This window comes from Vidua macroura, chromosome 8 (genome assembly GCF_024509145.1).
Source record: "Vidua macroura isolate BioBank_ID:100142 chromosome 8, ASM2450914v1, whole genome shotgun sequence".
Classification (NCBI taxonomy): domain Eukaryota; kingdom Metazoa; phylum Chordata; class Aves; order Passeriformes; family Viduidae; genus Vidua; species Vidua macroura.
This window is the reverse complement of record NC_071578.1, coordinates 34,802,083-34,817,073: the sequence shown is the minus strand read 5'-3', so window position 1 is coordinate 34,817,073 and position 14,991 is coordinate 34,802,083. Positions and strand designations below refer to the sequence as shown.

At 44.6% G+C, this 14,991-nt stretch overlaps 1 protein-coding gene across 2 annotated transcripts in view; it reads left to right on the top strand.

The window, feature by feature from the left end:
- The window catches only part of LOC128810486 (prosaposin), a 22,293-nt gene continuing 7,302 nt past the window's right edge, over positions 1 to 14,991 (top strand). For both annotated transcript variants that reach the window (XM_053983359.1, XM_053983358.1), the window contains exons 1-7: positions 1 to 89; positions 8,731 to 8,864; positions 9,877 to 9,951; positions 10,622 to 10,747; positions 11,000 to 11,194; positions 11,916 to 12,059; positions 12,585 to 12,641. In XM_053983359.1, the coding sequence (XP_053839334.1) occupies positions 35 to 89; positions 8,731 to 8,864; positions 9,877 to 9,951; positions 10,622 to 10,747; positions 11,000 to 11,194; positions 11,916 to 12,059; positions 12,585 to 12,641 (786 nt within the window). In that variant the 5' untranslated portion in view covers positions 1 to 34. The remainder of the gene's footprint in view (positions 90 to 8,730; positions 8,865 to 9,876; positions 9,952 to 10,621; positions 10,748 to 10,999; positions 11,195 to 11,915; positions 12,060 to 12,584; positions 12,642 to 14,991) is intronic.

The following is a 14,991-nucleotide window of genomic DNA, read 5'->3' as shown; positions in this document are numbered from 1 at the left end:
GCGCCGCATTGCAGACGGGCACGGAGGGGCAGCGATGGCGCGGCCGCTGATCCTCGGGCTCCTCAGCCTCCTCGGGCTCCTGGCCGCCGGTAAGCGCTGCCCTCCGCCTCCGAGCCCCTGCCCCATCCAGCTTAGCCCCGGCGGGCTCGGGGAAAGGTTCTCTGAGCGCCCAGCGTGCGCAGGACGAGGGCAGCGCGGAGGGGGCGACGGCCGCTCCTAACGCTGTTTGTATTCCCGCAGCAGGACGCGCTCCCGCAGCCCGGGCTGAGGGAGCGTGGGGGCAGTGCGGGTTTCAAGGGCGCCCTCGGGGTGGGTATGATGGAAAGCCTGTGTTTGGGGGCGGGGGAGAGTCGCCCAGAAATAGCGCCAGGGCAAGGCAGGGAGAAGCGGGGAGTCCCCGTGAGGGTCCGGCCGTTCCCGGGGCTGCTGGGAGGTGACTCCCGATGGAGCCGCGCTCGATGTGCGTCCGCGTCCGACACCAGCCGGGCAGCTCAGAGCCCAGGCTGCTGGGGACAACTGGGAGGGACTGTTTTTCCTGCCAGCAGCGCTGTTTATCTCCGCCACTTCAGGGACAGGCGGCTGCTAATCCTCTTGCAGATGGCGGCAGGTTGCCTTTGCTGTTGTGGTTTTGCATTAGGAGCTCCTGCTCCGTGTGGAAAATTCCACTGGTTTTGCTGCTCGCTGTCTCATTACCTGTCGTTGCTGAGGTGAAAGTGATGGGGGGAATGGGTGATCGTCTCCCTTTAGCTGTAGGATTCGAGGTTAGAACATGCAATGCTTGTGTTTTGTAACAGAAGCTTGACAGACGTACCGAAATGATTCATAGTCTGACGAGTGGTAATACACCTTTAGGCTGTGGGATGGAATAGCTAGAAAGCCCAAAATGTAAGGACTTACGCAGTTACTTGGAGAATTTTCTTCTAAATTAGACTGTTTTAAAAAGTCAGTTTAAAAGTCTGAAAGACTGTTTTAAAGCTTATTTGCTCACAAGTTTAACCTGCGGCATTTCAAAACTAAGTGGGGGAAAAAAAAAAAGCCCAACTGGCTGTTTAAAGGCCATAGGAGTAACCAGCTGGCATAGTACAGTAAATAATCCTGTGAAATTTTTCATGACTGTGTGTGAGTCTTGTACTTTATTGTAGTATTAATGTCATAAAATAATAGAATGGCCTGGGTTGGAAGGGACCTTAAAGGTCATCTATTTCCAACCCTCTGCCTAGGACAGGGACACTTTCCCCTAGATTTACTAATAATATTTGGTATGCTGATATGTGGACAGTTTAATGGGTTATCTCAGACTTTTCAGGCATGAAGCAAGAAGGCAAATATCAGCTTTCACTTTGCATGTTTATGTGCTTTTATAGTGTCCTTTGAGTCTGCTCTGCACTGAATTAGCTGCCATCAGTTGCCACTCCTTCTGGGACTGCTTCCAAATCGCTGAAATCATTGCAGTTTCTTGTGCTTTGAAAGTGAAAAGGCTTCACCTTGAAGTATCCACCAGCTTTCCCATTAGTGTGGTTAGGGAAATTGTAATGAGAAACCAGTTCAGCAATGAGAGTTTGCTTGGCCTACCTGTTAAAGGCATGGCATGCAGCTGAGGGCACAGGGAGACTAGTCAGGCCTGTTTTTCCTTAGGAAATCAGTCTTTTAATACAAATAAACAGCTGTCTTTTTTCACCGGGGCTCTGTTACGAGTGCTCATTGCCTCACCTACCGTGCAGATTTTCCTGAAGATTTCGCTGTGACAGCCCAAAACACCGTTTTTGTCTGTCGAGCTCACTAATTAGCTGTGTAAAAATTCAGCCGGCCTTGTCTGATCCTAATGGAGTCACTTGGCTGCCTTACAGCCCGTGAGGGTTTTTGGTTGACCTACTTACAGAGCTTCTGTACATCTTCCTTTAAGGGAGACACGGAGGAATTAAGGCAGGGTGTACAGGTCCTGGCATCTCCGGACTACTTATGTGCACTCTGATTATTCCTTGTCTTTGAGGCCAGGCAGGGAGGGGAAAGGCTGGGTGTGCTCTTAAAGCAAGACTCGGTTTCTCTTTAACTGAGTATTTCCCCCCCTTTTGCTGAATTAGAAATTAAACTGGGAGTGGGAAGTGAAAACTTGGAGGATATGATTTTTTCACATCCCCCCTCACCTAAAATAGTAGACTTAAAACCTTGTAAGGAAGGCAGATTAGTTAATGTGTAATTCCTCTAGCAAACACTGGCCAGAACATGTGGGGACAGGAAATTTGTAGGCAGAGTTAGCTGGGCTTGAATTTTCTTGAGGATATGGATAAAACAGATAACTGGACTGTTCTGTAGTTTGCAGACTTGTTCTGCTATGAATGTGGTTTCTAACAAAGAGCAAGCCGGGCTGGTGCAGGCCACTGCTGCAGATTAAATTAGGAGAAGAGTGGGAGGTGTCGTGTACCAGCAGTGGTGTGACCAGTGTGACCAGGGCAGTGACTGTCCCCCTGTGCTGGGCACTGCTGAGGCCACACCTCGAATCTTGTGTCCAGTTCTGGGCCTTCACTACAGGAAGGACACCGAGGTGCTGGAGCGTGTCCAGAGAAGGGAACGGAGCTGGGGAAGGGTCTGGAGGGTAAGTCCAGGGTGGAAATCAGGAGGAATTCCTTCTCGGGAAGGGTTGTCAGGTGCTGGAATGAGCTGCCCAGGGAGGCGGTGGAGTCACCAACCCTGGAGGTGTTCAGGAAATGTCAGACCTGGCACTCAGTGCTCTGGTCTGGATGACGAGGTGGTGGCTGGTCACAGGTCGGACTCGATGATGTCGGAGGTCTTTTCTGACCTAAAGAGTGCTGTGATGATATAGCAGTAAAATCTGTGTTTTCTTGGACTGGCTGTGAGGCGCCGTCAGGCTGTCACATAGCGAAGCCGGTGCTTTGATAGCACAGCAGTCATGTGCCCTGTGTAAACCTGCCCTTGCACAATCCCCTCCTTGTTTGCCGGGCAGGTATAAATAGAAAGGGTTGCTGTTGGTTGTGTCTGGAGGAGCTGAGCCAGCCCTTCTGCCCGGCACGGTCACGCCCGGCAGAGCTGCCCTAGCCCCGGGCAGCCTTTCTGCACCCCCGGTCTGCGCTGTTCGTGCACCGCAAAGGAGCTGCTCCGGCACACCGAGGTGATGTGGAGGGTGGAGCGAGAGAGGGGGAGCTTGTCAGCAAAACTGGATGTGTCAGCTGAGGCTCCCCGGGAGGCTGGACTGTGCTATTTCAGGGAAGGCTTTTCTGGTATAAAATGCAGGGACATCTTGGTTTTGTATCTGTGGGGGAAGCAGGGCCGGTTACTGCTGCCTGCTATGGGTTTTTGTTTCAGTATCTCGTGTAGATCTGATTCTTCAAAGCAGGTTGGGGCAATGCCTTAGAACTCTACCACATAAAAGTAGACTTTGCTTTTTCTTAAAGGATTTACTCACTTTCTGTTTTTTTTTTTTTTTTTTTTTTTTTTTTTTTTTTTTTTAATGGAACGGCTTTTAAATGCAATTTGTTTGCTGCTACTAAAATATCAGAGTTCCTGTGCAATTAAAAGGCTACATTGAAGTGTGTGTATGTATTTTAGGGCAGTGCTTCTTTGTATTTGGTCATGGGGCAATGTTTGGTTTCAGTTACTTAATAACAGATTTTCCCAGTCTTTGTGCCGTGTATATATTTGTGTAGTCAAAAAAGAATGATAAATACAGGATTTCTGCAGGGACTCACATGAATTCTGTCCTCTGTGTCCCCCCAAAAAAAACCCTCAGAACAAAACCAGAAAGAATGGCGGTGGACCACAAGTATGCCCCAAATATTTTAGAGTATTTCTACAGGCATCTCCTGCAGTGAAAAATGCTGCCCATAACTTTTTGGGAATATCTTAGCATGATGACTACCAGGTACCTTAGAGCATCACTTGTCTCTTCTGGATTCTGCCATAGGAAAATCTCAGGCAGCAGTCAGGCCTTGCTTGGCAGCATCCTGCCAACTTGGACATTATTCTTTTGCAACCTTTGCAGTTACCTGTGACAATTTACTGGGCCAGTAGAAGTGCTTTTACTCTCCCAGCTCATCCAGTTCTCTGCTCTCTTTAACTTTGCTGTGATTGCTTCTACCCACACACAGTGCTTCTCTTGCCATGCTTGTGTTCTGGTGAGGGAAGCAAGGGAAGGCAGAGGCAGTGTGCCAGAATGAGAATGAGTTCCCAACTTTGAGGAAGAGCCTGTTCTGTGGTGTTAACTCCAAACTCATTTCTTGCCCATCATGCTAGTTAGAAATGTTTCAAATTTGGTTTTCATCAGTGGATATTTGATAGGAAGACTTATTTTTAACTGCAATGCTGGTAACAGCTAGCCATATTTCTTCCACTTTTTCTTCAAATTGCCCATAATCCCTCAAATATTATCGTCACTTCACTGCCTCATTAATCCAGAGGCATAGGAACCCTTTGGCAAGAGTCGTTGCTGTATGATGTGGTTAAAACTTTTGAAGTTTTACTCATTAACTGACCAGAGAGGCTGTGGAGTATTGAGCCCTTCAGATAACTTCAGGTTGGGGTCACTCCTTCACTTCTTGACACTTTGTAAACTTTGGTGAAGAGAAGTTGATCCCTCTTGACTTCTTTAACTTAAACACACTTTGCTTTTGCAAGTCTCAAAGGACATGGGGAAAAGTCAGTAACTGGCAGAGCACAGATGGCAGAGGCTGATGCATTTGCTTGGTCTGTAGTGTCTCTGGGAGATAATGATTTTATTTATTTTTTTTTTAGCATTAGCAAGTAGGACAGTCTGGGAGTAACATCCTTCCTGATGAATAGGTTAATACATTTAGGCAGGCTGGACTGTCCGAAAAGCATGAGAGTTGACAGCACCCTAAGTGATCTTCACATTCTACTTCAATCCATCGAGTTGAACAGCAGCTCAGCACTTCCCTGGTGTATTTTTTCCCCCTCAAATTACAGGTTAATTTGTCTGTAACCAGGGGTTTTTCTAGCAGTTGGGTTTGGAGGAGGCTGGAGTCTTCAGGTTGAATTTCTTTGTGTTCTGGATGGTAGTTTTCTGGTTCATCCTTTGGCTCTTTAGGGAATCTGGTCTGGCCCCTCAGAATCCCTGTTCGTTGACTCTTATATAAGGTGTTAACTTTTAAGTCTCATTTGTAGCTTCAGTGCAGCTTTGGAGGGGATTTCTTAGGGTGTTTTCCTGAGAATCTAGATGAGAAAATTCAGACTGGCTCTCCAGTGGAAGAAGAGTGAGACAAATGCTTGAGGGAAGGGAAGGTGTTTTCCAAGAAAGGTAATTGCCTAGCAATTTTCCTGTAGCTGTCCTTGCAGAATGGTAATCCAGACATTATAAGCTTCCTTCCTTTTAGGTTATTGTTTCCTGGAGAGGAGTGAAGAACTGGGCTGTGCTTTCACATGCATGGCTCTATAAGCCAAGTGGAAAAGGTGATATTTTCTGAGGGGGCCATCACCTCTACTTCCCACATTTGTGTCTGTGTGTTAGGATAAACTTGGCAAAGCAAAGGCTCTTTTTTCTTATATTGAAGAAGCCACATCTGAAGTGGTTCAGGCAGGAAGAAAGCAGTGAAGAGGACAAGTAAAGGAACACCTTGGCCTTCAGGGATAAACTTGTTTGATGCTCTAAAAACAGTGGCTTGCAAGAACTTCAGGAAATGGAGGGGACAGGTCTTGGTGGGCATACATGTGACTGTTGAGAGCTGATCTACAGAGAAAGGAGAAATCTATTAAATTGGATAACCCTAGGTAAAGAACAATATATAAAATAAAGAGATGGCAGAGATAACAAAGCAAGTAATTCCTTGGGTTTATCCATCTGTGCTTTGCTTTCTTTTGGGTTGCTGCTGTGCTGGGGATGTGAAATACCATGTTAAGGTGTTGCTCTTTTGTAGCAAAGGCTATTTGGAGGGAAGAGTTAAAATTCAAAACTAGTTGTTCTGAGACAGCACGAGTCTTAACACTTCACTGACATGTTTGCTTTTGTTGTAATATAAGTTAATATAAGAGGGAAAAGTTCTGTTTCATAGCTAAATAGGAGAGCAAGCTAAAAGGGAAAAAGTGGTAACAATAGAGAGTTTCCAGCCATTCTTTTCTGAATCTGCAGGATCTGAATGAATGCAGTTTTTTTAGGTTTGTTTCTCTTTTTCCCAGGATGTTCAGAAAGGGAGGGTGGATATTGTTGCAATGAAGGTGCATCCTTTCATATTAGATACAATATTTCAAACAAAAGTACTTTCCCACAATACAGAACAAACTTGTAAGAATTTAACTGTGTTTGAAGTGACTGTGGAAGGTGTCAGAAAAGAAGCCATGATTAGTTTGTGTCATCTTTGTTCTGTAGCTGCTCTAAAATGTGCCAGCCACATGTAGCCCTAACAAACAAATTTGCTTAGTCACTGTCTGACTGGAAAGATCTGTACTGAAAACATAAAATTTAGAGTTGTCTTGACACGCAGCCAGCAAAGCTGATAACTGAAAATAAATCTGAAGTATAGTATTTTTGCCATACACTTAATAATGATCTTGTTAAGGCTGTGAGGAAGAAGGAACAAAACATTGTGCTGAAGCTGGTACAGATCTGAAAAGTCATAGAGTGACAGGATCTTAAAAGTAAAATAATCAAACAAAACCTGAAAGCTCACTAAGAGTCTGACCCAACTATTGCAAGTTACAGCATGAATGCCTCCACTTGGCTTTAAAACACTCTCCTCAATCAAGAGTTTGAGAGAGTGCTTGCAATAACTATTACTGGAGTTGTATAGTTCAGTTTTGTAGTTTACAGTGTGTTTCAATGTAGGAGGAGATAAAGGCATAGGTTAAAAGCTGTGCTTGTAAATAGTTGGGAATCCTTGATTCCACTGTTTAAAGTCCAGGTCTTGACTGACTTCATTCAGAGCTTGCCTCTGTCTTCCAGAGCCTTCCTACCACTGTTCAGTGCCAGTATCTGAAAGGGAAGAATAACTTTCCCTCAACCAAGTCTATTTTTGTTTATTGTCACCCTGCCAGAGCTGACAGCTCTTTGGCTAGTCACTCTGACTTTGAAAATTAACTATTCTTAGGGCTTCCAGATCAATAATGCTGGAGTTTAGAATAGGCTGTAAATATTTTGCATTGTTAGAAGCTTTGAAGTCTTGCTCCTGCAGTCTCCCAGGCAGTACCAGTGTGCTGTCCTGCTCAAGAATAATATGCAATGAAGGCTTTTTACTGTGACAGAGGGTGACAAGCTTCAAGCTCTTGTGCAAAAAATCAGGCGTGCAAAGCACGTTTTTCTTAAAATAAATGGGTCATTCCTCTGAAGTCCAGTGTAAACAGGCTTTATAAATCAACAGCTGAGAAGGCTGCAGAATGCCACCTATAAAGCAGTGTTTATCTGGCTGCTTGCTGAGTGGTGGCTGTGTACCTTGTAGATGCACTGGTAATTCAGCTTTAAATCGATCCTCTAATTGCCTACAGCAAGGCATGAGAAATGGGAAAGTGATTGTTCATCTGCTGTAACCTTACCAGAAGCTTCACAGGAATGAAAGACCTGAACTCCTGCCTCGTGGCTGACAGTGGAATTTTACAGGGTTTTGTGATGTGCAAACAGCATTGATGTAAAGAGAACACCTGTACAGCTAATAGGTTTGAACAGGTTGGGTTTATGCTTTGCTCTGTTTTAATTTCTGTGAAGTTCTGCAGCAGTGCCTTGTAGGCTTGGACTGTGGTGGATTTCTTTGGAGCCTGCCTGCTGTAGGATTTTAGGAGTTGTTTCTTGATTGGTTAGTGCAATGTAGGGCATTGTCTCCTGAAGAAACAGAGCTTACTGACAGATAGGATGGTTTTAAAAACTGGGAGAGGTTGGGTGCCAGGTCCAGACAGCACAATTAAAAAAAAAAAAAAAAAAAAAAGAAGCTTGGAAAGTCAGTGAAAACATACATTTGATTCACATGTCCTACTGATTGCTCATAGTGCACATACTTTACATTTCTTTACCAGGACTGTCCAGAAGAGATATTCTGTATCTTACTTGAAAGCTCTATAGGTTATGTGGCAGTCCCACATGGGATGGGAGGTAATGTCCAGAAAAGGACTGGTACATTTATCACCCCCACAGATTTTTCTGTACACAGACCAAGAGAAAAAAAAGGGAAGTCTAAATAGATTTAGTGGGTTTAAAAAGTATGATAGAACATTCCTTAAGAACATTCTTAAAGCTTTCTGTTTATGGTCAGTGTTTTGGTCTGTACCTGCTCTTAAGTCTTGCATGCAATGTGTACATTGTTGTGGCTCCTTATCTAATTTCTTTCCTCACTCTCTCACTTGCTGTGTGAGAACAGGATGCTTCATGTGGGAGGAGGAATGCAGAGAGCAATCACAAGCAGGTTCAGAGCTGAAGTGCCAGTAGGGAGCTTGTAGCTTTGGCAATCAGCTGCCTGTAGGGTAGATTTCTGTAACGAGCAGTTTTTCTGTTTCAAATCATCTAGTAGTTCTTGTGTGCTAAGCAAAGTGAGGTTTTGTATTTTGGGATTTAAAATTATTTTTTTTATGAAAGGTGGATGATGGGGGAACGGACTGCTGAGGTGCTGGGACTTGGGAAGTTCAACCTTTACGGCTTTTCCAGGTTTTTTTCCTTTGACTCTGTAACCTGTGTTTGGGACAGGCCAAGAATTTCTGGATTGAAATGTCCTTAAAAACATGAATAAACAGGTGGTTATTTTTGCAGCTGGAAAGGCTGATTCAGTTTGCTCTCTCTGGCAGCCGTGGCAAGCCCTGTGCTGTGGCAGAAGGAGTGTGCGAAGGGGCCGGAGGTGTGGTGCCAGAGCATTCGCACGGCGTCGCAGTGCGGGGCAGTCAAACACTGCCAGCAGAACGTCTGGAACAAGCCTGCCGTGGTAAGTGCCAGCCCCTGAGAGCCCCCAGCTCCACCTGGGGCTCAGGTGGCTGCTGTCCACAGCGCTGAGGAAGATTTCTCAAGTCTCTGATTGGAGTTAAGTGCTGCATCAGACTCTGCCGAGGTTGCAGTGCTGTAATTTGGGTGTTGGGTGAAGGTTGCTTGCTTTTCACTGCTCTGCCTTGCACAACCTGTCTGCTGACTTCTCCTGTGACCTGTTGCACAATCACCCAGCAATGTATGGAATGGAGCTAGTGGATTTCACTTGTTCCTCTATATTAGTACTGGCTCCTAATTAATAGGAGTCATTTCTGAACTTGAGCAATTATTATGAAAAGGCTGTGTATTTCTTTAGGCCTTTCTCAAAGGTTAAAATTCCCAGAAAGATGCACCATATGCTAAATTATGGAAGGCACGACAGTAAATAATATTAGAAATGTACATATAGTGCAGCTTTTCATGTTGCATGTGCACTAAATGTGAGGGCTGCTTTACTTGGTGTAGCTGTAGTTTGGGTATTGTTTCACAGTTTTCTTGGGGAGAAAAAGGTGTTTTACTTCCAGATACATTCAGTCCACATTTGCTATGTCTGTGCAGAGATACTTCAGTTTTAGGAAAGGAGTACGGGAAAGGAGGAATGTCAGAGCACAATTACAATGATTGAAGCAGCCTGAAATGTTCTAAGATTTCTAGCAAGTGTGAACTCTCTGAAGGAAAGGAGAAGGTGTCTTGGGGCAATCAACTTTATATTTCAAGGGGCTGGGAGGACGTGAAATGAACAAGTGGTAGCATGCCAGCTTCTTCATACAGCATTGGTTTACTGACGAAAGTGTAGCTGGACATGCTTGAAATAGCCTCGCTCTTTGTTTAAAAATGCTCCTTCCCACCCTGGCCTCAACCAGTATTTCTTCCTTAAACCCTGATATAATGTTTGCTCTTTGTGGTGTTGTTCACGCTCTGCTCTTACAGACACTTAATTCTTTCTCCAAGTAACTCTCTGCTTCTCTCTCCAGAGCAGTATTCCCTGTGACTTGTGTAAGGAGCTTGTGACGGTTGCAGGCAAAATTTTAAAGGATAATGGCACTGAGGTAGGCAGAGCTCCTTTTCTCCTGACCCCAAAACACTGCTTGGTTTCAAGATCTTGTGGTGAGGGGGTGGAAGAGTAGTCTGTGTTGTTTTCCTAACATAAGCAGCAGATGTTGAAAGGGACTAGAGTGCATGGGGAAAGGCTTTTAAACAGCCTCTGCTGGTTTAGAAATTAGCAAATTCTAGAACCTCCCATGCCTTAGCACATTCCTGATTGACTGTAGATGCTTAATAAAGTTGTTCTTGTGCCACTGGGGCACCAATATTAAAAGGTGGGGTACTGCAGTCTCTAGGAGTGGGTGGTTACACCAGCTGGCCTTTATTTTGTTTTGTGGGCACTGCTTCCCTTTTTCTTTTATCAACCTGTGAGTATAAACAAGTCACTGTCCCATGAGCCCAGAAGTTCACTTTCTTCTCTTAATTGTAAGTGTTCTGTTCTGGTAAGGCTGGGCTGTCCACACAAGCAGTATGACATGTTTGTGCTGTGGCAGGGTCTCATTGAAGGCCCAGAACTGGGGAAAATGTATCTATTATAATATGTAGAACCTCTTTCTAGTTTTGCTTGTTGCTACCTGGACCTACCCGAGTCCAAGGAGCTTGTATTGTGCATTTTGGGAATGGAAGGAGCATTTGAGAGACATAATCTATCTCTGCTCACCTCATCTTTCATAGGATGAGATCCGCTCTTACTTGGAAAAGACGTGCGAGTTTCTTCCTGACCCAGGCCTTGTCTCTGAGTGCAAAGAAATTGTGGATTCCTACCTACCAGTTATCATGGATATGCTCAAGGAAGAGCTCGTAAGTAGATAACGATTTTCAGCTGTTGGTATTAAAAGTCGTGCTCCTCTTGATGCCAGAATTTCTCTTCTGCCTCAGATTGTGCATCAATCCTTCAGTCCTTTATGGATCACTGGTACTATTAGTTTGAAGACTCCTTCCTTGCTATGAAACATTTTCCCTGTCTTACCACGTTTCAGCTGAATGACTCTACTCTGAACTTTTAAAATGACATCAGTTTGGAGCTTTATGTGTGTATCTTGTCTCTCCCAGGATAAACCTGAGGTTGTATGCAGTGCCCTTGCTCTGTGCCAGTCCCTTCAGAAGCACCTTGCAGCAATGAAGCTCCAGAAACAGCTCCAGACCAACAAGATCCCAGAGCTGGATTTCTCTGAGCTGGCATCTCCATTCATGGCTAACGTGCCTCTTCTCCTTTACCCTCAGGACAAGCCCAAGCAGAAGCCTAAGGTAAGCCTAGGACTAAGGGCTGTTCTAGCATGGACCATATGTATAATCTTGGACTAAGTTCTACAGTGTGTAAAGGCAAATCTTGTGCTGTGCTGTTGCCATCCAGGACTGTGGTAATCAAGCAGACCTTGCTGGAAACAATTTCTTCTGAGAGAAAGCTTGGCACCAGGGTTCAAAGGAAGAACAACTCTCCCATACTTTGAGCAACCTGCTAGCTGTGCCCCTCAGGGGATGCATTTGTCTCTGAATATAGGGGTGACAGACTGGATTAGAAAAGAACAGATAGTTGACAAAGGGGAATAGATGAGGCAGTGAACTTGGGTGCAGAGGCTGAGAGTTGACAGCAAGCCAGGGTGTGGGAATTGAGCAGTGAGTGGGCTGAGAACAAGCTGCTGTGGGTGGAGCAGGTAAGATCTATGCCAGATTTAGAAACCTCCCCACTGTGGTCTGTAACAAAACCAAGAGATTTGAAGATTGGGTATCTTAACTATTATCTTGGCTTTTGGAGCCAAGTAGGTACCTAATCTCCATCTAGTGGCTGGTGCACACACCAGCAGTAGCTCATCTCCCTACCAGCTCAGGCTTCAAAGTATTCTCCAGAGTATTTATTAAGGTTTGTACAGAGCTCAGAATAGCTTGTAAAACTTGGTAGTAACAGGAGCTTCCAAAACATGTCATGTGAAGCTGTGTCAACTTGAATTTCCTTTCACTCTTTGTCTAGGCGAGTGGGGATGTGTGCCAGGATTGCATTCAACTGGTCACTGATGTTCAGGAAGCTGTGAAGACAAACTCCTCTTTTGTGAAATCTTTGGTTGCTCATGCCAAGGAGGAGTGTGACCGTTTGGGACCTGGGATGTCCGATATGGTAAACTGTCCTTTTTTATTGAAAAATTCTGTTCCTGTAAGCAAACATAAAATAGTTTGTTCAGTGCCTTAATCCCCTGATCATATTCTCTATTTAATATCACAAAGGAGACACTGTTGCATGTGTTAACACAGTATAACAATGGCAACACTGAAACCCTACACTTTGTGGTTAGGAAAGTTGGGTGGGGGATGTGTGGGACTGGGGAGGAGGACAAGGACTCCAGATTGCTTCTAGCCCTTAAAGGCCTTTTTCACAAAAATGGTCTGGGTGGGTAATGTGGTTTTATCAATGGGGGCTGGGGCTTTTTGCCCTGAGAGGAAGAGAAAAGGCTAAGCAGTTACCTGTGCAGCAGTTTTGTAACCTGAAATGCCATCTTGTGTTTGGGCCAAGCTCTGAAAGACCTTGCTGTAATGCAGTAGAGCAGGTAAATAAATACCTTGAGTTGTATTAGAAAATTCTAGATGAACTCTACAGCACGAGTGGTTTGGTAGTCACGAGACTTTCTTTTCCCCCTTTCTGCAGTGCAAGACCTACATCTCCGAGTATTCTGACTTGGCCATCCAGATGATGATGCACATGGTAAGATCAGCAGAGTGCACTATTTGCTCTCAGTTCATTTTTCTGCCATGTGTAGCTAACTTCTTTGGAAATAGGAAAAATGCACTGCAGTGAAACTTTGGGGAGAGCCCTTGCTCTCTAAGTCTTGGTGTTAATGCTTTGAACTTGGTGTTTTTAGAATTGTAATTTCGGTTTCAGGATGCTTTCTTTAGCACGTTTCTTTCTATTTTGTAACCACTTCTTCAGTGCAAAAGGCACTCTAAACCTTTGGAATATGAAAATACATTACACATGTTCCTTTATATTCTTTTATCTCAGTCCTGTGCTTTACCACTTTCCCCCTCCCCCAAGTACTGTAAGCGTTGGCTTTGTCACAGTATTGCAAAATCAGTTCACCTGTGAGAGATAAGGTGTCTTCTGAAAGCAAGGCTACACATCCTTCTGGAATTGCTGTCTGAAGGTTCCTGCTCTCTGGGCTCTTGACGGGGGCCATGGAAAGTGAGTGGTACCTTCTGCAGCAGCATACATCTGCCTCATACGTAGCACCTCTTTATCCAGAGAGCTGAGGGCCTTTAAAAAATGGCTAAGCCTTTCCTTAGACAGTGCAGTCTGTAGATGCCACAGGTGACATAACAAATTGCAGGTGAATATGTGGCTGACTTGAACCTGAATTTGGCAACATAGTGGCCTTTTTTTGTTTCTAGTTGCTATAGGCTACTTAGAAGCTCTTCCTATTAAACATTTTGGGGGGAAGTCAATGTTTGTTCCAGCAGCACTTTGTTTCTCATTCTAAGCATTGCAACGCAGTGTGTTGTTAATACCTGAAATTGGAATATGACTACCCCTTGTGTGCATCTGAGAGTTGTCCAGACTCTCTGGAGGTAGTCTTGCCCAGGATGCCATAATAACTGCAGATGAATAATGCTGGTTAGCACTGTGCAATTAAATGTGAGTTGCTGTAGCTGAGGATCTTTGGGGTGGGGACTGTGTCATATTCCATTATCTTCGTGGAAAGAATATATGCAGTTCCAAGTGCTTGATGTGTTTTTTTCTCTTAACTGTTATCTTCAATTTCTCCTTTCTTCCTCTGTCTCCAATCTCCCCTGTCAACAGAAGGATCAGGTAGGTGAGCAACTTGCCTGTGGTGATAGCCTGCTTGTAGATCACCCTTTGCTCTTAAAGGGCTTGTAGTTCACTTCTTGCTCTCTTAGCTGTACACTTGGTGTGATTGTGCTCAGTGCTGACAGATACAAGGGATATTTATGTGATTAAAACAGAGAAAGACTAAAGATTTCCTCCAGTGCATCAGTCCAACTTCCAGCTCCAGATACCACTTTGTGCTACCGAGATTTCAACTGGATTATGCTTTGGCCAGTAGATCAGAAAATATCCTCCCTCTTACAGAAGGATAGATGTGGAAAAAGCGTGCCAGTGGCTCCTGACAGCTGCTGGTTTAAAGTTTGGGCTCAAAAGGGCTTGAGCAAAGCTGTCCCCAGGTCTTTCCTTGGCTACCCTTTAAATCTAGGACAGTGGTATAGATGTTTGAAGTATATGAACTGAAAAGGTGAAAACTTCCTAGAGCAATTTGGGCTTTTAATTTAACCTGTCCTGTGGGACCTTGTGTCTGTCATCCCTCTGTGAGGGAACCTGTGTGTATGTGGGTGTTGCTGTAACATTAATACCTGGAACTGCTTCTTACAATGCATGAACCAAAGGGCTTGACTTAAAGGTGCTGCCTGGAGTAGTGTGAAGCAGCACAGTGTCTCTGAGGTGCTGCTTTTGCCTGTGCATGAGACTGTGGCATGATGTATTAATATTAACTCTGGGATAAGCCTCTATTGTAGGAAGCTTGGAACAGGGTGAGATGTGATCTTCTAATTACCTGTAGGGCCAAGGGTGTCTTTTTCTAGCTTAAGTAGACTTTAGGTGGGAAAATGCAAGTTTTGTGTCTCACGCTGTACAGCCCTTTTGACTTTGGGTATCCTCTTTAGAATGGTTTGCCTCATGTCTGGCATTTCTTTTTGTGTGTTTAGTAACGTATGTTCCAAAAAAGAAATGCACAAAGAGTGTATTTCTTTGACTCAGAAAGGCTTTTTACAGACTTGGTTTCTGTTTGCTGTTTTCTCTTGCCGTGAGAGCACTCCAAGTTCAATTGTTGCAGTACAAATGGTTAGGCTTGGGTTTTAACAAGCTCAACTTTTGTTTCTTGTAGGCTGTGTTCAGTAATGCGAGAAACTGTTTCTGTTTGCAGAATGTGGTGTTTCTGGCAGCTTTAAAGAAGGTAGTTTGTGGATGAGGAAGGAGGTTCTTCTAGGCATTCCTTTCAGCTTTTGGGTGAACTCTGAAGTCAGGATAATTGGCCTCTCCTGTG